A 24,223-nucleotide genomic window follows, 5' to 3' on the forward strand; every position below is an offset into this window, starting at 1 on the left:
CTTGTGTCCCCTTCGTCATTTATATATCCCCCTGTGCCCCCTAGCGTCCCCGTTGTAGTTGTGTCCCTGTGTCCCGGTCGTCATTTATATTCCCTGTGTCCCGGTCGTCATTTGTGTCCCGGTGTCCCGGTCTGTATATACATTCGTTTTTGAATTGATATATGATGAAATAAATTTTTGTGTTTTTCCCCTTTTTTTTTAGTTTTTTTTTGGTTTTTACTTTTTTTTTAGTTTTTTAGTTTTTTTTTCTTTTCAGTTTTTTTTGTAGTTTTTACCTTTTTATTTTTTTTTATTTTTATTTTAATTTTTTTAGTTTTGTTTTTCTCCTTTATTTTTCAGTCGACAAACATGACGTCAGTTGACACACAAACATGACGTCACTCGACACACACACACACAGACAACTTAATTTTATATATATATAGATAGACTAGCTGTTGGCCCCCAACAACTAGTTGGTGGGGGCGCTTCGCGCCCCCCAAGCCCCCCGCGCGCGTTAGTCGTTACGCACCATATTAGTTACGCGCCATTGTAGTTGTGTCCCTGTGCACCACCTATGAATATAGATAGATTTATATATGTGTTTTGAACTACGTAAAACTTGCGAATATACAACATTCTTGGCTTTCCCATTGTCTGTGCATATACAAAGCCTTATGTACTTATAATGACGTCATATGCAAACGCTCTTTTTAAAAACAAACAAACATGCATACACACAACTCGTTTTTATATAGCTAGACAGATAGATAGATACAATACAAATTAACTGCGTAAAACTTGCGAATATACAACATTCTTCGCTGTCCAATTGTCGCTGCATATAAACAGATTGTCAGGTTTACCGACCCTCGAACATGCAACGTACAATTGTCCATGGGAAAAACAATCAGTATTAAGATCTATACCACATTTTTCTAATGATTGACCTTGAGCTTTGTTGATGGTTATTAAAAATGCTAATTGAATCGGGAATTACAATCTTTTAAATTGAAAAGGCAGATCCGTTGGAATTTTGGGAATGCGAGGAATAAGAACAGCCTCACCCTCAAAAGGGTGAGGCTTCCGTTTCCAATTGCCAGCAATTGATCTGAAAACTTTTGACCAAAGTCATCGTTTTGCAATCGGACACGCATATTTGTACTTAATTTTAATGTTTTACGTGTGCCCATAAATTAGAATTTTTCAGGCAAACATTCATTTCGTCTGCAGGGGTTGATCTAGGTATTATAGGTAATGTTTGCCTGAAATCTCCCGCAATGCCAGAATAAGTTTTATCACAAACGTTTTACCAGTACCTCCTGGCGCACCCAACGCATCCAAAAAGAAAATTTCTCCAACGTTGTTATCGACACAATGCATTATTGTATCATAAATGTCATTTTGTTCCGACGTTAACTTGGAAATGTTATTTTGTACATACGACAATAGATCACTCGTACTGTAACTTTGTTCACGATCCAATTCTACATATGTCGAAACATTAGCGGTACAATTAGGTGAAGGCATTCCCAAATCCTTAAGAGGTTTGTTTGCCATACATACGCACAAATCTTCTATAATAACTAAAGTGTAGTTATAAATTTCTGATGTAAAATCAAAAGTCATATCTGACGTCTCTAACCGTTTTCGATGGAGTATATCTTCGGACATTTTCGATTTATATTTTCCCCATAACTCTGTAGGAGCTGAAGGAGAGCAAGCTGTTAGAATGATTCCAAACAATGCACTAATTTGACTTGGAGTCAACGTTTCGCACGCGTCATTGATGCAGTTATCCCAGTGTTGGTCATTCTCCAATAAATTCAGAGCTTGGCATGCACTACGGTAAGTGTCATGTATAGTACCGTTTATTGTTCTCAAATACTCAAAGGACGTCGGACCGGGTACATTCACCAAAAGCAGGCGTAGAAAGAAGCATTCATGTTGATTGGGGTGAACGGTGTAGAGTCTTCCTATCGTGGTATCTTTGAAGATGGTAGGTTGGCCGTCGACTGACTTACCCTGTTTTCAACGTGCAAATACTTTATTTTTAGTGTTCCACGTGTAAAACGAAGGCACTTCAGTATACAGCAGTTTTTTTGCAAAAGAATCATTTTTGCATAGCGAAAAGAAAGCAGTTATTTTTGTATCCGGTGGATTCAGGGCTCTTTGTTGTACGTTGGATTCCGAAAAATAAACACGTTGACCATTCTGTAAATGTACCGCTAAGTGAACAACAGCTGGACTACGTTCATGTATCGGAAATGAAAGAATTCGCCAAACAGCTTCATTACTGCTTATGTATCTTCCAGCCTGATATTGTACGATTCGTCAATATCTTTGATTTCGGACGCAAGCCAAAACCTGCCATGTCACTGCTTTTGTTGACGTATTTACATATGTATTTGATTGCCTTTACGGAGTTACAGTATTCAACGTTTATGTGTGCATTAAATGTTTTTGATAATAATGGGAAATATGGAACAACCCACTGGTTATCTACTTTGATGGTGGTACTGTTGCGCTTCTTTATTATTGCTGTTTTACCACCATCTTCAATAGATCTTCTTCTATATTGTGGGTAACCATCATTGCCAGTAATTGTGTTGGGTACTAAAAGTCGAGGATATTGCTTTGTGCACCTTCCTTTGGCCATGCATGGTGAATTTTCATTCAGTGCACCGCAAGGTCCATTTTCATCAGGTATTTCAACGGAAATCACATCATCAATTTCGTTAGAAGTAATTTTATAATGTAGCCAGATTAGTATATGTGCGTGTGGCAATCCTCGTTTTTGCCATTCCACTGAGTACATCCAGCATCGCACTGACCCAGGTTGCTCTTGTGATTCCTCGACACACTTTCTTTTGGTGATTTCTCTTTGAGACGCAAGCCTAATTTCACGCTGTTGTTGTGATTCCTCGGCACGCTTTCTTTTTTTACTTTCTCTATCAGCCGCAAGCCTGTTTTCTTGCTGTTCTTGTGATTCCTCGGCAAGCCTTCTTTTTTCACTTTCTCTTTTAGCAGCAAGTCTGGTTTCGCGTTGCTCTCCATCATCCGCAAGCCTGTTTTCTTGCTGTTCTTGTGATTCCTTGGCAAGCTTTCTTTTCTTACTTTCTCTATCAGCAGCAAGTTTGTTGGCATAGATTCTTTGACCAGCTTCCTCGGCTATTGCCATTGTAGGTTCTTCAGTCATTTTACAATTAAACATTTTTCCGTGAACGAATGTCTTAAATACCTTTAATGACGTCATCGTCATAACAAACATGACGACAACTAACTTCATGACGACTTGACATGACGACATGACGTCACTCGACAGACACACAGACAACTTATTTTCAGATCTATATACTAGCTGTTGGGGTGGCGCTTCGCGCCACCCACAACACCTAGTTGATGGGGGCGCTTCGTGCCCCCCCCAAGCCCCCCCGCGCGCGTAAGTCGTTACGTGCCATATTAGTTACGCGCCATTGTAGTTGTGTCCCTGTGTCCAACCTGTGAATATATATATATATATATATATATATATATATATATATATATATATATATATATATATATATATATATATATATATATATATATATATATATATATATATATATATATATATATATATATATATATATCTATATATATAAAAATAAGTTGTCTGTCTGTGGATGTGTGGATGGATGTGTGGATGGATGTGTCAGGTGACGTCACCTGAAAAAACTGGATTAGGTGACGTCAAAACTGAAAAAACTAAAAAAAGGCAAAAACTACAAAAAAAAACTAAAAACTAATAAAAAAAATAAAAAAGCTAAAAAACTAAAAAAACTATAAAGGTAAAAACCAATAAAAAACTAAAAAAAAACTGAAAAAACTAAAAAAAGGCAAAAACTACAAAAAAAAACTAAAAACTAATAAAAAAAGTAAAAAAGCTAAAAAACTAAAAAAACTAAAAAAACTAAAAAAAGGTAAAAAACTAAAAAAAAATAAAAAATAAAAAAAAACTAAAAAAAAGGAAAAAACTGAAAAATAAGCTAAAATAAAGGTAAAAACCAATAAAAAACTAAAAAAAAAAAGGAAAAAACTAATAAATGACGACACTCAAAGAGAAAGCGACCAGGACAAAAAACTAAAAAAAAAGGCAAAAACTACAAAAAAACTAAAAACTAATAAAAAAAATAAAAAAGCTAAAAAACTAAAAAAACTAAAAAAAGGTAAAAAACTAAAAAAACTAAAAACTAAAAAAAAACTAAAAAAGGTAAAAACTAAAAGAACTAAAAAAGAAAAAAATAAATGACGACACTCAAAGAGAAAGCGACCAGGACAAAAGGAATGTTCGATTAGCAATCAACAAAGCACCGGGACACAGGGAGTATAAATGACGACCAGGACACAAGTAAAAAAAAAAATTAACAAAACTAAAAAGAAGGTAAAAACTACAAAAAAACTAAAAAGAAAAAAAAACTAAAAACTAATAAAAAAACTAAAAAATCTAAAAATCTAAATAAACTAAAAAAGAAAAAAAAAGGAAAAAAATAAAGGAGAAAAACAAAACTAAAAAACGAATGTATATACAGACCGGTACACCGGGATACAAATGACGACCGGGACACAGGGAATATAAATAACGACCGGGACACAGGGACACAACTACAACGGGGACACCGGGGGAAACAGGGGGATATAAATGACGACCGGGACAAAAAAACTAAAAAGAAATAAAAACTAAAAACTAATAAAAAAAACTAAAAAATCTAAAAATCTAAATAAGCTAAAAAAGAAAAAAAAAGGAAAAAAATAAAGGAGAAAAACAAAACTAAAAAACGAATGTATATACAGACCGGGACACCGGGATACAAATGATGACCGGGACGCGGGACACAGGGAATATAAATGACGACCGGGACACAGGGACACAACTACAACGGGGACACCGGGGGAAAAGGGGGATAACCTGACAATCTATTTATATGCAAAGACAATGGGACAGCAAAGAATGTTGTATATTCGCAAGTTTTACGTAGTTAAAACCATATATATATATATATATCTATATTCACAGGTGGGACATAGGGACACAACTACAATGGCGCGTAACTATTATGGCGCGTAACGACTTACGCGCGCGGGGGGGCTTGGGGGGGGGCGCGAAGCGCCCCCACCAACTAGGTGTTGGGGTGGCGCGAAGCGCCACCCCAACAGCTAGTATATATATATATATATATATATATATATATATATATATATATATATATATATATATATATATATATATATATATATATATATATATATATATATTTAAATACGTAAAACTTGCGAATATACAACATTCTTCGCTGTCCCATTGTCTGTACATATAAATAGATTGTCAGGTTTACCGACTCTTGAACATGCAACATATAATTGTCCATGGGAAAAACAATCCGTATTCAGATCTATACCTCAATATTCTAATGATTGTCCTTGAGCTTTGTTGATGGTGATTGCTAATCAAACATTCCTTGTGTCCCCATCGTCATTTATATATCCCCATGTGCCCCCCGGCGTCCCCGTTGTAGTTGTGTCCCTGTGTCCCAGTCGTCATTTATAGTCGACAAATATGACGTCAGTCGACGCACAAACATGACGTCAGTCGACACACAAACATGACGTCAGTCGACACACGCGTCCCAGTCGTCATTATTTTTATTTTTATTTTTTTTAGTTTTATTTTTCTCCTTTATTTGTCAGTTTTTTCCTTTTTTTAGTTTTTTTTTTAATTTTTTTGTAGTTTTTACCTTTTTTATTTTTTTTATTTTTTTTACTTTTTTAGTTTTTAGTTTTTTACCCTTTTTTTAGTTTTTTAGCTTTTTAGTTTTTTTAGTATTTTCTTTTTAGTTTTTTTTGTAGTTTTTATCTTTTTTAGTTTTTTTTCTTCTTTTGTATTAATGCTAAAGCCAAGTTTCGAACCTGGAACCTCTTGGACCTAGAACCTGGAACATAACGCTTTACCAACTGAGCTACTGTATTTGTATTTGTATCGGATTAACGACGCTTCTTGACTACTAAGGTCCCTGCGTACTTCGGCTTGAATACATTTACCTTTTTTATTTTTTTTTTATTTTTATTTTTATTTTTTTTTAGTTTTATTTTTCTCCTTTATTTGTCAGTTTTTTTTCCTTTTTTTAGTTTTTTTTTCAGTTTTTAGTTTTTTTTTAGTTTTTTTTATTAGTTTTTAGTTTTTTTTTCTTTTTAGGTTTCTTGTAGTGTTTACCTTTTTTTATTTATTTTTTTTTTACTTTTTTAGTTTTTAGTTTTTTACCCTTTTTTTAGTTTTTTAGCTTTTTTAGTTTTTTTAGTATTTTCTTTTTATCTTTTTTTTGTAGTTTCTATCTTTTTTTGTTTTTTTCTTCTTTTGTATTAATGCTAAAGCCAAGTTTCGAGCCTGGAATCTCTCGGACCTAGAACCTGGAACATACTGTATTTGATACAAATACAAATACAGTAGCTCAGTTGGTAAAGCGTTATGTTCCAGGTTCTAGGTCCGAGAGGTTCCAGGTTCGAACCTTGGCTTTAACATTAATACAAAAGAAGAAAAAAACTGAAAAAGATAAAAACTACAATCTATCTATCTATATATCTATCTATCTATCTATCTATCTATATATATAAAAATAAGTTGTCTGTCTGTCTGTGGATCTGTGGATCTGTGGATCAGGTGACGTCATGTTTCGGCTGACGTCATGAAATTAGTTGCCGTCATTTTTGCTTGAAGGTGACGTCATTCAAGTTATATAAGACATATGTTCGCGTAGAAATCTATTAATGTTTAAGTTTACAATGACTGATGAAGATGCTCAAAGAGTCTATGCCAAAAAACTTGCTGCTGATAGAGAAAGTCAGAAAAGAAAGCGTGCCGAGGAACTACCAGAGCAACGCGAAAACAGACTTGCTGCTAAAAGAGAAAGTGAAAAAAGAAGGCGTGCCGAGGAATCAAAAGACCCGCAGGGAAACAGGCTTGAGGCTGATAGAGAAAGAAAGAACAGAAAGCATGCCGAGGGACACAAATGACGACCGGGACACAGGGAGTATAAATGACGACCAGGACATAAGTAAAAAAAAACTAAAAAAAAACTAAAAAAAAAGGTAAAAACTACAAAAAAAACTAAAAAAAACAAAACTAAAAACTAATAAAAAAAACTAAAAAAGCTAAAAAACTAAAAAAAACTAAAATATGAAAAAAAATAAAAAAAGGAAAAAAAATGAAAAATAAAGGAGAAAAACAAAACTAAAAAAAATAAAAATAAAAAAAAACTAAAAAGAAAAAAGAAAAAAACTAAATAAAAGTAAAAACCAAAAAAAAAACTAAAAAGAAAAAAGGGGAAAAATACAAAAATTTATTTCATCATATACCATTTTAAAAACGAATGTATATACAGACCGGGACACATGGATACAAATGACGACCGGGACACAGGGAATATAAATAACGACCGGGACACAGGGACACAACTACAACGGGGACGCCGGGGGGCACAGGGGAATATATAAATGACGACGGGGACACAGGGAATGTTCAATTAGCAATCACCATCAACAAAGCTCAGGGGCAATCATTAGAATCATGAGGTATAACTAAAAAAACTAAAAAAAGGTAAAAAACTAAAAAAAAACACCAATTCAAAAACGAATGTATATACAGACCGGGACATAAATGACGACCGGGACACCGGGACACAAGGAATATAAATGACGCCCGGGACACTCAAAGAGAAATCAGAGACTGGGACACCGGGACACAAATGACGACCGGGAAACAGGGAATATAAATGACGACCGGGACACAGGGACACAACTACAACGGGGACGCCGGGGGCACAGGGGGATATATAAATGACGACGGCGACACAGGGAATGGTCCATTAGCAATCACCATCAACAAAGCTCAAGGGCAATCATTAGAATCATGAGGTATAGATCTGAATACGGATTGTTTTCCCATGGACCATTATATGTTGCATGTTCAAGAGTCGGTAAACCTGACAATCTATTTATATGCACAGACAATGGGACAGCAAAGAATGTTGTATATTTGCAAGTTTTACGTAGTTAAAAACATATGTATATATCTATCTATCTATATTCACAGGTGGGGCCACCCCAACAGCTAGTATAAAAATAAGTTTTTCTGTGTGTCTGTGTGTCGAGTGACGTCACTCTCCGCATTTGACGTCTGAATTATTTCATCACATACCAATTCAAAAACGAATGTATTCAAGCCGAAGTAGCTCAGTTATATAACTACCTGTGTTGGCGCAGTGGGTTTGACCTTAGCGTGGTAATACGGGACCCAGAGATCGAACCATGCTGTAGGAATGCACTATAGGGCCGACGCAGGGACCTTAGTAGTCAAGAAGCGTCGTTAATCCGATACAAATACAGTAGCTCAGTTGGTAAAGCGTTATGTTCCAGGTTCTAGGTCCGAGAGGTTTCAGATTCGAACCTTGGCTTTAGCATTAATACAAAAGAAGAAAAAAAAATTAAAAAAGATAAAAACTAAAAAGAAAATACTGAAAAAACTAAAAAAGCTAAAAAACTATAAAAAAAAACTAAAAAAAACGGTAAAAAACTAAAAAGAAACTAAAAAAACTAAAAAGAGGTAGAAACTACAAAAAAACAAAAGAAAAAAAACTAAAAACTAATAAAAAAACTAAAAAAACTAAAAAAACTAAAAACTGAAAAAGAAAAAAAAACAAAAAAAGGAAAAAAACTGACAAATAAAGGAGAAAAAGAACACTAAAAAAATAAAAATTAAAAAAAAAAGGTAAATGTATTCAAGCCGAAGTAGCTGAGTTGGTAAAGCGTTATGTTCCAGGTTCTAGGTCCGAGAGGTTCCAGGTTCGAACCTTGGCTTTAGCATTAATACATAAGAAGAAAAAACTAAAAAAGAAAAAAACTAAAAAAAAAAACTAAAAAACAGGTAAAAACTACTAAAAAAACTAAAAAAGCAAAAAAACTAAAAAAAAACTAAAAAAAGGTAAAAAACTAAAACCTAAAAAAGAAAAAAAACTAAAAAACTAAAAGAAGGGTAAAAACAGCAAAAAACTAAAAAGAAAAAAAACAACTAAAAACTAATAAAAAAACAATAAATAAAATAAGAAATAAAATTTTTAATAAAATAAATAATAAAAATTTTTTTAATAAAAAATAAAAAAAAAATTATTTCATCATATACCAATTCAAAAACGACTGTATATATAGACCAGGACACAGGGAATATAAATGACGACTGGGACACTCAAAGAGAAATTACGCACTGGGACACCGGGACACAAATGACGACTGGGACGTGTATGTCGACTGACGTCATGTTTGTGTGTCGACTGACGTCATGTGTTTCGACTGTAAATGACGACTGGGACACAGGGACACAACTACAACGGGGACGCCGGGGGGCACAGGGGGATATATAAATGACGATGGGGACACAGGGAATGTTTGATTAACAATCACCATCAACAAAGCTCAAGGGCAATCGTTATAATAATGAGGTATAGATCTGAATGCGGATTGTTTTTCTCGTGGACAATAATATGTTGCATGTTCAAGAGTCGGGAAACCTGACAATATATTTATGTGTACAGACAATGGGACAGCGAAGAATGTTGTATATTCGCTAGTTTTACGTAGTTAAAAACATATATCTATCTATATATATCTATCTATATTCACAGGTGGGACACAGGGACACAACTACAATGGCGCGTAACGACTTACGCGCGCGGGGGGGCTTGGGACCAATTGTCCCAACCCCAACAGCCAGTATATAGATAGAAGATAGATGTCCCGGTGTCCCGATCGTCATTTGTGTCCCGATGTCCCGCTCTGTAATTTCGTCAGTCGACAAACATGACGTCAGTCGACACACAGACATGACGTCACTCGACAGACACACAGACAACTTATTTTTATATAGACTTTTATATAGACCATTTATCAACAAGTGAAATGATATCATTTTTATCCGATTCTGAAAAAGGTTTATATCAGATTTGTCTTTCATCTTGAATAAAATTAGGGTGTAAGACTATAATGAAAAATTTTGATTAGGTTAGGTTGATTTTTGAATTTAAATCATTGTGTAGGACTGCGATAAAAAAAAAAGTTAAGAGCCATGGTTGATTGAAGAAAAAAGTCAAGATAGTCTGAGTGACAGGCAAAGCGATCATATGGCTTTTTCAAAATTGTATAGAAATAATGTTATATCCCTTTTTAATAGACAGTCTATCATCCATTCAGCCTAGGGCAGGTTCATAAACCATCTATCAACAAGTGAAATGACATCATTTTTATTCTATTCTGAAAAAGCCTTATATCAGCTTGGACTTTCACCTAACATCGACCCGTTGATTTTTGAATTAAAATCAAGTTGTTAGACTGTGATGAAAGGTTTTGATTAGGTCAGGTTGATTTTTGAATTAAATCATTGTGTAGGATGAAAAAGTGATGATGAAAAATTGTGATGATGAAAAAATTAAGAGCCATGGCTGATTGAAGAAAAAAGCCAAGACAGATAGTGTGAGTGAGAGGCAAAGCTGGCGTCAAAATTCTCAACCACTACAGATCAACTGCAAACCTAGGTTCTTTGAAAGTTATAATTTGTTGACAGAAATATTACTTCTCATAGAATTTATGAGCAGAAATTACTTATTCTGACTAATATGCTGATTTCAACTTCTCCAAAGAAATGAAGGGTGGAAGGCAACAAGACATGGAATATCCCTCCTTATTGCTAGGACTTCCGTGTCTTAAAAATATAAGCTTTTACAATTACAACAAATTATATTTTGTGCTTAAATGAAGAGGTAATAAAAAGTCAGTAATAACGACTAGATATCCAAACGGGTAACATGGGAAAACTTAAAGCATAATATGAAAAATTGATATTCAGTTTTAACGGGGTGTAACAAGAGCAGTAAAAGGTTTCGGTGCCTGCGTAAATCCAGGGTCGGGCTTGATTGTTGGCCGGCTTTGTCCCGGTAGAAAAGAAAAGGTGTAGCTTTGCAGAAGGGAAGTGAAGAATAAGAAAACAGTTGACCGAGCCAATGCCTCGCCAGCACAGCTGCGCTTGCCTATAAAAAAAGAAGTGTTCTAAAGTAAAAACAAAGTTGAGTTTGATGAAAAGAAATTAAAAACAGAAAAAATCAGTTTGTCCATTTTGCTATAATCTATCTAGCAGGATGGTAGAAATATTCACAACGGGACAGTCAAATAATTCTAGACAAATAATTATGTGACTAAAATTCTGGGAAAATGACAAGAAAATTCTTTTGGTGGTAATTTCTGACTTAAAACCATTGCAGTCCTTCCAGAAGAACCTTTACATAATAATACAACAATAAGCTAGAATAACCGTAGCAAAGTAAATCAGTAGCATCTTTGTACGCTACTCTTTAGCTACTCTGAAAGCTGTTTTGTCTTTGTTTGTGCGTGTGTGGACTGTAAGCTGTGTATGTAAAAGTATGTGTGAAATTTTTCTCATAACCAGGGTTGCAACTCTTGCTAGCAGCCTAGCAATAGACGATAGTGTCCCACACTAAGAAATGTTATTTTATTTAATATTATTGTATTAGTATCGCCCATAGCTCCTAAAACAGTGTAAGATCAAAACAAGAAGTACAATTTTAGAACCGCTTTGTCCCAAACCTCTGTATAGAAAGCATGCAGTCCCTTTGCTTAAACAACAATGAAAATTCATTAAATTGGAAAACAAGAAAAGCGGCTCCAATCACTCAGCTAATGGGGCAATGGAACATCATAGACAGCGGTTTAATGGCTCAATTCAATCCCTGTATTTAATCCCTGTATTTAGAAACCTTTTGTAATTAACAACAATAATCTTTAAAGTAAAACCAATGTTTTGAAAAACTACATTTTTTAAAATAAAAATAAAACTTTAGCCCATAGTGACTGAAATATTTATTTTAATATAAACAGGAGCTTGGCAATTTAGAATAATATATATAAAAATAAGTTGTTTGATTGTGTGTCTGTCGACTGACGTCATGTTTGTGTGTCGACCGATGTCATGTTTGTCGACTGACGTCATTATAAGGATTGAGCTGTATGTCGTCATGAAGTTGTTTGTCGACCGACGTCATGTTTGTCGACTGACGAAATTGGAAAAGGCAAGTGAGAAAACCTGCAAAAATTTGTAATATAAAGGATCTATGTAGGTCACTGTAAATGTTGACATCGATATCATGGTTATATTGATGTGTAAAAGTTAGTAAAGGAGAAACCAAGGCATACAGTATCTAAAGTTAATCTATCTATATAAAAATATACTGTTTGTTTGTACCTCTGTTTTTACCTCTGTTAATCTATTGTACTTCTTTACTTCTGTTCTCTAAGAAGTCTACTGTGGTTTTTGTTTTGGTCAACAATTGCAATTCAAACTAAAAATCAATAAATAAAACATAAAAAAAAACTTAAAAAAACTAAAAAAAGAAAACACTAGAAAAACTAAAATAAGAAAAAAAAACTAAAAAAAAGAAAAAAAACACCAGAAAAGAAAACAGATAACGTCATTTGCAAAACAAAAATTGAGGCTCTTATTAAATTATATTAAATTACTTAAAGAGTAAAAACTGCAAGTTTTACGCAGTTAAAAATTAGCATCTTGCATACGTGTTGCTGGGACGCGCAACGCTACATCAACGCGTGGTTGCGGTGTTGCAACGTGTTGCTGGGGCGCGCAAAAAAAAAACACCAGAAAAAAAAATGATAGTTAAGGCGTTAGTTCCAAAGAATCATAATTTATAGTAACTGCAACTGCAAATTTTCGGTTTTCGGGTCTCTGTTCTCTAAAAGATCTACTGTGGTTTCTGTTCAAGCAATCAACAATTAAAAAGAATACTTAAAAAAGGAAAAAAAAACAAAAAAACTAAAAAAAAAACTATAAAAAACACCAGAAAAACTAAAAAAAAACGAAAACTGAAAAACTAAAAGAAAAGATAGTTCAGGCGTTGGTTCCAAAGGATCATCATTTATAGTAATTGTAGCTCCAATTTGTCAGTTTTCGAGCCTTCACAGACTGCGTTGGATAAAGAACAGATTACGTTGAAAACTTATTTATATTATTTATGTTAATCTACTGTACTTCTTTACTTCTGTTCTCTAAAAAATTACTCTGGTTTTTGTCTGAGCGATCAACAATTAAAAAGAAAGAAGAAAAAAAAGGTTGCGAGGTCTGACCCCTTCCCCCTCTCGAAATTTTTTCCAACTCGTAAAAGCGTAATAAAATGAATATAGATAAATTGTATATGCATTTTTTTAAACATAAGTTAATTTTTTTATGGAAATATACATTAAAGCACACGTCGGGTAGTTAGAACCTATAAAAAATATAAAATGATTTTAAAATTTTCAGTTATTTTTCTAATTCTAGTTAAAAAATGAAAATTATAAAATTAAAAAATTAATATATTTTAAAATTTTGGTGCATAAAATAATATACACCATATATTTTTTTTTCAGTTTGGGTAAGAACTTACCCAAATATACTTACCCAACTTTTTGGCTTTTTTTCTTTTTTTTCTTCTTTGGCTGATTTTTTTATTTTCTTGCTTCGTTTTATTCTCTTTCTTGTAAGCCCGTCGATTTAGGGTATGGTGTCTGGGCTTCAATGATGGGGATGTGACAAGACAACTTGAAACATTAATTTCTGTTAAGGAGTATTTTTTGGGGATTGTCCCTGTCCACTCCCCATTAAAAAAATTCTTAATTTTAGCTTTGTGACTAATTGAATAGTTTCTGGGAGTCATTGATAGGGATATGATAATGATGGGTCACGGGAGGGGAGACACATTATAAAGAGGGTTTTTGGGAAATTTTTTAGACATTTGGGTTTGCCGTGTGGGATTTGGGAGAGCTAATTCACATGCCCTATCTTATTGAGCTGCCTGACTGTAGTAAGATACAGGGTAGAATACTATCTTCCTAGGACGAAGTCCTATTGGAATGTCTTCTATGTTATCCAAGCATAATGTGGAAGGTATAAACTACCCAGATTGATAAAGTTGACGTAGGCTGGCTGATTCACAAGTATCAAGTATCTCAAGCTCTATCGTCCCTACAAGACAACTTGGAAGACTATTGAAATTTTTTTTTATTGCCCTTGTCTCCCTCCCTTTCGTCATTGACTACCCCGATATTACCCCAATTTTGTTTATTACTACACCGAAATTACGGGGGATAAGTAGATAATGACTATATCAATGTCTGTCTCATCGTAAATTATTTCGTCTAGCATAGCTACAGTTTCTTTGATAGAAGCACATTTCTTTGGGACCCATCTGCAAAACAGAAGTGATCGCCTACTACAAAGCATGTGGAAAATTTTAGATCTGCGAAACGCCCAAATTTCCAGGTTGGGAACACTTTTGAATAACTGATACTGCATACTTCTTTTTGTAGATGTTTTGGTGCATCTGTTTCATATATTCGAAGAGTGGTGATATTGAACAACAAAAACAATAAAACAAGAGGTTTCAACCACTTGCCTTCCAAGGTATTCCATTAGAAACAGATAGCTTTCATAAACTTTTTTTCCGTATTTCAAAAAATCCAAAGAACCAAACTAAACCAAATTCAAGTCCGAAAAAATTTGAGAGCTTCTCTGATACTTATGACAGTTTAAGGGGCGCTTAAAATTTGCCCTAGTTGCTAACGTGCTAGTCATAAAAATTTAAAGTAAGGTGTTCCCAGATGGGAACACTGGACGTTACTGGGTTAAGTTAGAAATTATTAAAGAACGAGTTTGAACAACATTTTGACCGTGTTTCCGCAAAACGCTCTAAATTGAGATAAGGAAGAGCGTCCAAGACCATCCATTTCTTAAGTGAACAATATCATCACAAGAAAACACTGTATCACCACTTAGGGCGTATTTTTGAGATTTTTTTTTCACCGCTTAACGGGAATTTTACAAAGAAAAAAAATGACCTATCTGGTTCTAACGATAGGAATGCTCATAATTGATCGTTTAGGACTAAATCGAGCGCTTGAGGTGAATATACCGATCAAACCGAATTAATGAAACGTAAGAAAGGTAGAAAGGTAAGAAACGTGGAATAAGGTATGTCTAGTAGAAAATAGAACTATTTTACATTACAATATTAATACTTAGTGATAGTACATGACATTATTTCAATATAGAATTTCTATTTACACTAATATATTATACGTTACTCTATCATTACTAGACTTCTATGGTTTTCGAAGAAATTAGAAACTTTAAATATATTGGGCATTAAACCCTGCCACGGAATGGGTAGGGTTTATAATAAACATTATAATATAAATACTTTCCTTTTTGAAAAAAAATCAGCTTTGCCAGTGGGGGACACGACCCCTTTCATCTTTTGGTTCTGGTTCTGATTAACGAATCCTCGAAAAAAAGAGCCCTTGACACAAGTAAAAATCAAATATTCCCTTGCTTGTCGTGGAACGTCTTCAAAACATTTTTGAGCTGCCAAAGCAACAAGGCAGGACCCCCACATTTCAAGTGCTGCTCAGATATTCCACAGCAACCAGGTGTGCGGTTGGTTTTCAGTCTCCTTATAGAAAATATTGGAATCTTGTAGCGGATCAAGGGGTGGCTTTACAATTCTCTAACTCTTGTAAAAAAAAAAGTTGTATTTCCACTCTTAGAAATTAGAGGTTTCCCCATTAATTGATTTTTTTATCCAAAAAATAAAATTAGTCTGGTCTACTCATTCAGAAAGTCTCAATGAAGCTATAGTAATTTCTTCATCAAAGAATCTGCTCGCGTCTGTTGTTAATACACATTTTACTGCTATAGGAAAGTATTATTGGCTTTCAAAGAGGTTTGTCATTTTACATCAGCACCAACCATATTCACACAAACGAAGAGGTCTGACAAAAGTGCTATCTACATTCCCTCCCCCCTATCATTACGCTCCAATCATATTGACACCCTGGGTCCAGTGGCCCTCAAAGATTTTTCTCTAGATCCCGCACCTGGCATAGACTATTACCACCTTATACACCCCCCTCCAAAGAGTTGCTTGTACACACATGTCAATCTCAATACTAAGAGACTTCAAAGAGTAAGAGACTAATACTAAGAGACTACCGTAGAGACTTCAAAATAATGGAAAAATCTCAAAGTTCGTCAAAATTCACCAAGGCTCATTGCCCTCCAGAGGGGAAGGATGGAACAAGATATTTCATAATACCAAAGCATGGGCTCAGAAGAACTGCCCGAACTGTGTTGAGAAGGATAATTTTGTAGAAAGATACGGAAGGGGCTTGATTTTGCATAAGATCACCTCAGGGGAGAAAAATAAAAGAAAAGACACGACAGTTGTGCTACCTGTCTTAAAATCAATTCTTCAAATTTTAAGATGGTAAACTCTAGAGCACTAAGTAAAGGTTCGAGACAATGAAAAATTGCTCGTCTTCTTAGAATTTAAATTTTTCCGGCGTTTCGGCCCAATTTTGGACACAAACTGATTTTCTCGTGCAAAATGGCAAAAAAACCTTTGTTACGACATTATCACTGTTATTACTCATTGGAAACTAGAAACTGCAATTTCCGTTCAAAGTAGCTCTCTCCCAAAATTCTAAGAGTTTTGGTTCGATGCGACCACCATTGGGAAGAAACGGAAAGAAAGGAAAGATCGGAGCTAACCATATTAAAATGTGATTTCCCTTATTGTTCAAGACAGGGACTTTAAGCCTCCGGCCTAGGGTTTTCGACGAGTTATTTCAATGCCATGATTTTGATTGGATGCGACTTGATTCCCAAGGGTTCTGGTTTTTGTTTGTGATTCTCAAAAATTGTATTTCAATCTTTACAAATAATTATATTACTAAATCTGAATAATATTTACTATTCATGAACCAAGGTCCGTCATAACATTTTTCTTAAAAGACAATTTTTTAGAAAATTCACGCTTAATATTTCGCCAACAAAGGGTCAAGGTTTGGCATTTTACTTGGTTGCAGGTTCTGCTGCAACCATAGCAATGCGTGAGCATACATTTTGGCAGAACTATGCACGAAAAATAATTACCAAATCCGAATGGCATTAGATTAAATCCGTGTTTCTTCAGCTTTCCATCTTCTCCAATATGTCTCTCAGGCCTAAAGTTCTCTGGGTCGACCCAGTAAGTTTTATCCATATGTGCTGCCCATACACTTATGTGAACAAAAGTATCTTTTGGTATGTAATATCCCATGAGAGTAGTATCCCGCATAGCCCGTCGTGGAACAGTTTGCATGGCGATATTACTCATTCGCATTACTTCCATAATGACAGCCTCAGTATATGGCATGCTGAAAAACGAGAAATTATGATATAAAGAACATGGGAACAAACTAGAACCAGATTTATATAAACCAAAAGACTAATTAGAATGTCTTCACCTCAACTCCCTGCTACAAAGGCTAGTCAAAGGTTAAGCTATTGCTTCGTTGAAACTGTAAAGTATTTGAAAAATGACAGTATGTGTGATGCATTTTGAATCAAGGATTCAGATTCCGTTTCTTTGTCTTTTATGATCCAGTTACAGACCAAATCTATTGACTCCACTTCATGTTTTGTCCTTTTTTCCCTAGATATTAGTGTCATACACTAAAATTGGGTGTTTGATATCCGGGTCAGTGATCATTGGGATAAAAATCGAGGCAATAGTTTGCATATTTCGGGACCCATAGACATCTAAAGTTGAGACAACGGGTTTGTAATTTTGGCCCTAAAACTTCAGGTTTGGCAATTTTTCAAGTTGTTTCCAAGCTGTGTCACCGATTCAGCAGATTGTGGGAAGGGGACAAGATTTTTTTTTTTTTTTTTTGTAATGAAGAAAAAAATATGTTTTTCAAAATCCATGATGGAAGCTTTTTAAATTTTTCTGTTAAATGAAGATCAAAAAAGTTTTCTTCGAATCAAGAGGGCAGGACAGAGCACCTCTTCTCCTGATTAGTGGGACCATTCCGAGGATTTTGACCGCTTAGAAGATTCTTTTTCCTACAATCGTCCTTGAATAGAGCAACCAAGGATATTTTATAGAAAAAATAAATGTTTCATTACTATAACCTTACATTTTTAGCTCTTAGGGAAGGGGAGGTTGATGTAGCTCATCAGCAAATATATGTTTCCTGTTTTCTTTCGTCAGTATCATTGACTAATTTTTTACCAGCAAAATAATATGTTCATGCACAAATCCTCTCACGCTATACTACATTGTTATACATCGCATAGACTATCACGTTAACTACATCGCTTTATTTATTTTCCTCAGCACCGAAATTAGCAACCAGCACTCTCGCTTTTAGATAGCTTCAACTTTCATGCGTACCAATGTCAGCAGACTTTTCCGATATTGGATCCGTAGAGGCCTAACCCGGTTACCGAAGCAGTGATTTTAGTTTTACCGTCATTAGCACATCATTTGAGTATCTTCAAACTTTGCCAAACACTGCTTCTAAATACCCCTCTCCGCTATATTTCAATCTGAGCATTCTGTTTCAATTCATAGAGCATCCAATGTTTAAAACAAATAAATACTTGGATGGGTCCCCAATGTTCTTAGTGCCTGCTTTTCTAGGTCTTTAAACCATCTTATAAATTGGAGAAGAAGCAAGGCGGATACCTATTACAGCAATGTCCGCCCGTAGGATAAGGGACGATCCCTGTCAATTAAATTCAAAGGTCAAAAAATTCTAACAATGTATAGGCCTACACGTACATAAAAAAAAAAAGATGATTTTTATACTGACTTCCCCTATTAGACTCATCGTATTTTCGATCGAAAATATCAGAAGATGGCTCCTTTTGATAGAAAGTTAAAGCTCTACAGCCATTTGAAAGTAATTAAATAAATTGCATTAAAATGCAGCGCCTACGCATGCCATTTTTAATGCCACATAAGAAAACAATATCGATAGTATTTCAATGGTAAATAGGGTCAAATAACGAACAAATATTTTCAGGTAACGAAGATTTGCAAAAAAAAACTCAAACTTATGCAACGAATATTCCTTACCTTATATCAAGCTATCTTTTATTTTACTGTGTAAAAAATTTTTACTGTAGATATCGAGAGTTTTAGTGAGTCAGTGGCATTCCGATTACACTAGATGTCATTGAAACGAAGATAAAATAATTTTGTTTTGAAACGAGAGTCAACTGTGATTTTAAACTTTTTAACATATTATGTCTATGACTGAGGCTCTTAACCCTCAGCCCTAGTCCCGCCCCTACCCTCTTTACTTTACTTACTTACTTAGTTCCTCATACGTCCAGAGCAGCATAAATAAGCGTTCGTCGAAACGATCTTAGCAAATCTGTCATTCGTACGAGTTTGGCTAATTTGCAATCTTGCAAGGACCCAAATCAATACGAATGCATTTCTACTTCTCATCCTGATAACCCGTCTTTTAATAAACACAAAATAGTTTGCAAACCTTGGTTCCAAACTCAAATTTAACTACTTCTGAAACAGAGACAGACGCAATCATATTTTATATTTTACTTGAATAGACAACGGGAGATAGCAGACATCCATCTTACAACAATGCTGCAACAGTGAGCGGCACCTAACAGGCGGGAATGAATTACAATCCTACAACTAGTGACATTGAAAACTCAGTGGCCAAAGACTTACCAATCAAGGAGACCGCAAACTTACAAGTAATCTTTACCTCATCCTAACCAAAAATAATGAAGAATTATTTAGTCTCCTTTTTGGCAATGATACTCCCAATAGACAATTGCAGGGTTACCCGATCCCATTATGACACTAATTTTTATTGCATATTTTCTCAACTATGATGTTTTCGACAAAAATAAAATTCTAACTATTTTGACCCTGTCTTTTACTATATTTCCAAATACTGATGTCTAATTAACAGCAACAACAGAAAAGGCTCATTAAGAGTATTTAGTAAAATACCTTGGTCTATCGTTTAATGATGGAAGGCGATCCTTTCCGACAACTTTATCGATTTCTTCCTGTACTTTCTGCTGTACACCTGGATTTCGAATCATGTGAATCAGCAAAAATCCCACTTGGTTGGATGTGCTCTCCGCCCCAGCGCCAAAAATATCAATAATAGAAACGATCAGCTGATCCTCTAAAAACAAAAATGTTAGTGGCAAAACTACAAAAAAGCGTTAGTCCGGTATTGGAAGGGCCTGTTGGCCAAAGCCCTTTCTCAAAGGTTAAAAATTCATAAGATGTGCATTAGAAAAAAATGAATTCTTAGAATTTGGCGAAAACAGGGATTTCCTACAATCTTGACGCCACTAGTTGATTCCTTGCTTTTGTTCCTTCCCTCAACATTTAAAACTAAAACTCTTAAGAGGTGTTGAAGAAATTTTACAACACAATTTAAAAAAAGATATTTTCTTTTCGAAGAAAAGTATTTTCATCGATCCGAATACAACCTGTAGAACTTTGATTGGGTTTGTATACAGAAATTTATTTCGGGAGGTGGGAATTTGACAAAATACTTAAAAATTTCAACGACAATTATAAGCAGCCATGTAAACAGCTTGGTATCAGTAGAGTGTGGGTACATATTCTTCCTGTGCGTGTGCGTGCTTGGCTGTAAAACACGGTCAGTCTATTTATCTATCTATATAAAAATAAGTTGTCTGTCTGTGTGTCTGTCTGTGGATCAGGTGACGTCATGTTTCTGTGTTGACTGACGTCATGAAATTAGTTGTAGTCATTTTTGCTTTGACGGTGACGTCATTCAAGATATTTAAGACATATGTTCACGTCGAAATCTATTAATGTTTAAGTTTACAATGACTGATGAACTTACAATGGCAAAAGCCGATGAAGATGCTCAAAGAGTCTATGCCAAAAAACTTGCTGCTGATAGAGAAAGTCAGAAAAGAAAGCGTGCCGAGGAATCAAAAGAACAGCAAGGAAATGAATGCTTGCCTGAAAAATTCTAATTTATGGGCACACCTAAAAATATTAAAATTAACTACAAATATGCGTGTCCGATTGCAAAACGATGACTCTGGTCAAACATTTTCAGATCAATCGCTGGCAATTGGAAACGGAAAGCTCCCAGTAGACTCAATTTCAGGACGTATACAACTACCTGCTGATTTCTGTAATTTAGTGACGTCCAAAAATGAATTAACCAAATGAAGCGGTTAGTTATCCATCTGAATTTTTAAATTCCATAGATCTTTCAGGGTTTCCACCACACGTGCTACAACTAAAAATAGGCGTACCAATAATACTTTTAAGAAATATCAACCCACCAAAGCTTTGCAATGGCACGCGACTTGCCGTAAAAAAAAAACAATGGAAAACCTAATAGAGGCCACAATCTTGACAGGGCCTTTTGAGGGTGAGGCTGTTCTTATTCCTCGCATTTCCATGATTCCAACGGATCTGCCTTTTCAATTTAAAAGATTGCAATTCCCAATTCGATTAGCATTTGAAATCACCATTAACAAAGCTCAAGGTCAATCATTAGAAAAATGTGGTATAGATCTTAATACTGATTGTTTTTCCCATGGACAATTGTACGTTGCATGTTCGAGGGTCGGTAAACCTGACAATCTATTTATATGCAGCGACAATTGGACAGCGAAGAATGTTGTATATTCGCAAGTTTTACGCAGTTAATTTGTATTGTATCTATCTATCTATCTATCTATATAAAAACGAGTTGTGTGTATGCATGTTTGTTTGTTTGTAAAAAGAGCGTTTGCATATGACGTCATTATTAGTACATACGGCTTTGTATATCCACAGACAATGGGAAAGCCAAGAATGCTGTATATTCGCAATTTTTACGTAGTTTGAAACACATATATAAATCTATCTATATTCACAGGTGGGACACAGGGACACAACTACAATGGCGCGTAACTAATATGGCGCGTAACGACTTACGCGCGCGGGTGGGCTTGGGGGGGCGCAAAGCGCCCCACCAACTAGGTGTTGGGGTGGTGCGAAGCGCCACCCCAATATGGGATATTATTCTTTATATAAGACAAATCTCTACATAAGAGAGAATTAAGGGAGAGGAAGCAATGGATGGATGGGCGGACGAACGGAGAGAGAGAGAGAGAGAGAGAGAGAGAGAGAGAGAGAGAGAGAGAGAGAGAGAGAGAAAAAGAGCTCTGTACAGAAATCTGGATAAAAGGCAAACTCTTCAAACAAGGGCGTTTTTGTTCGATCGAGTGACAGCTAGACATAAACCCACTTCAACGGCGGCAAAATATTATTTATGCAGATAATTAATCTCTTAGTAATCAATCAAGTTCTTCATCAGTTTTTTAGCAAAACAGAACCCATTCATGCCTCAGAAAAATATTTATTTAAGATCACAACATTATATTTGCGTGTCTTTTCAGGATTATTTCCCTTTCAGTTTTTAAGATGTGAGTAGACTAGAAACCTTTAATATTTTTCAGGTTCTTTACAGAAAATTATCCAAAGAGTCTGATAGAGGGCACAGATAAAAATAAAAAACTTTAAGCTCCATGTACCCGTTGTATAGCTTTACACAATTATTTTTAGACCTGAAGATTTGTGATTGGCTATGATTTACCGACATAACTTCCACGTTGATCTCAAGACATAAATCAGAGTGAAAACTTATTGATATGTCAGAAATCATTTGCCAAATTAATAGCGGATAACTAGAAAAAGGCTCCAGAAACAATCTGCGAAATTCGTGTGTCAACAACTTTGACAATCCATTAACTTTAATAAAATATCGTCACTTGTAAATATGTTTAGAACTTAGTATTTCTGATTCTATCTTCGCATAAGCACTTGTCGGGATAGAAACTATCCACTCAAGGCAATCTTTCATAAATGGAACCGGAAGCGGAATTTAAGTCCCGTTTGCAAGTAACTGACATTAGCCAACCATGTAGGCAGCTGATGAATTCTTATAAGATAACAGCCATGAAAAACTCACCTAAAAAGCCATTTTGTTTAGCAGTACCCTTTTTTTCTTCTTCCATCATTCTTTTTAGATATATATCAATAAAGTCTCTTGGTTGCTCAGGAAGTGTTTGCCTGTGCTCGTCAATTGCTTTCTGAAATTTCAAAGTGCAAACTTTAAAATAAAATATTGTAATTTCCATAATCCCAAGTTAAACTTCATAGATGGAGAGTGTCCCTCTAAACTACTTGTTCACGATTGTCATGGACACGATACTCGTTAACCAGTGATAACAAATGGGAAGAGATAAAAAAAAATTGATTTCCCTTCTATGTTAAAAGTATATTTTTTATCAACGTTTAAAGAACTGAAAAAACAGGTCTTGTCCCCTTTTTATCGTATTTTGGCGCTACTGTCGTCAAAGAAGATAGCGTTAAATGATTTGGACCTGAAGGGAAAGTTTGGAAAGAGTTATCTTCAAACAATTAAACATTTTGGAAACTGCGTCTCATCAAATTAAAGCCCAACTCAATTATGAACTGGAGAATTAAACTTCCTCTTTGTTGATTGATCCAGATTGGATCACTTGGCTCGACATGTCTTCCCGTGTCTCTTTAGGCTTTCAAAGAAAGTTTCAAGTTTTCTTAAACATATCATTTCATTCTTTTTTTTACTGGTCAATGAGGTTTTCAGAAGCGCGACTAATTCTGTCGACTGTTTAGATTTGTGTATAATTTTGCGTCAGAGCGTTGGGTTTACTCTTATATGAGTAAATATACAGGGATACTTACTAAAATCTACTATTAACATGAAGAGAAATCAAAAGAAAATATGGTCAGCTAAAATGTTTTCTTTTTCTATAGGTGTAACTGAGAATCCTTAGGGATTACAGTATGGATAAAATCTTTTCTTTATGTCCTCACTGAAATGAACTAAAGCATATTCTTTATTATCAACCAACTGAGAAATTGCAAAAAATGTCTGGTCCCTGGGCATTATTGTCATTACAAAACAAGTTTCTTTTCAGATGCAAAAGAAGAGTGACGTAAACATAAAATGAACGGATTATCCTATTTATAAGACGCACTGCAACCCCAGCCCCTCATCACAAGCTCTTTAGACACAGGTTTGTATAATGTTCCTGACAAAATTTAGATTTCAAAAGATATAGCTAGTTGGAAATTACAAGTGTTTTGTTTACCAATTGCCTTCAAAATGACTCAGTAGTAACTGAATCTCAAAAAAAAAGAATATTTGATAACAATCAATACATCAAAAAGGACGGAATTTTTACGGTCATTTCAAATAT

General features: G+C 34.9%; 1 protein-coding gene across 1 annotated transcript in view; it reads right to left on the reverse strand.

Moving 5' to 3' along the window:
- Window positions 1–10,780: 10,780 nt before the first annotated feature.
- LOC136036275 (methyl farnesoate epoxidase-like) overlaps window positions 10,781–24,223 on the reverse strand; it is a 36,525-nt gene continuing 23,082 nt past the window's right edge. The window contains exons 4-7 of the mRNA XM_065718415.1: window positions 22,948–23,068; window positions 19,941–20,121; window positions 17,060–17,322; window positions 10,781–11,090 (exon numbers count right to left, since the gene is read on the reverse strand). Coding sequence (XP_065574487.1) covers window positions 10,912–11,090; window positions 17,060–17,322; window positions 19,941–20,121; window positions 22,948–23,068 — 744 coding nt within the window. The 3' untranslated portion in view covers window positions 10,781–10,911. The remainder of the gene's footprint in view (window positions 11,091–17,059; window positions 17,323–19,940; window positions 20,122–22,947; window positions 23,069–24,223) is intronic.

This window comes from Artemia franciscana, chromosome 15, assembly GCF_032884065.1.
Source record: "Artemia franciscana chromosome 15, ASM3288406v1, whole genome shotgun sequence".
Lineage (NCBI taxonomy): Eukaryota > Metazoa > Arthropoda > Branchiopoda > Anostraca > Artemiidae > Artemia > Artemia franciscana.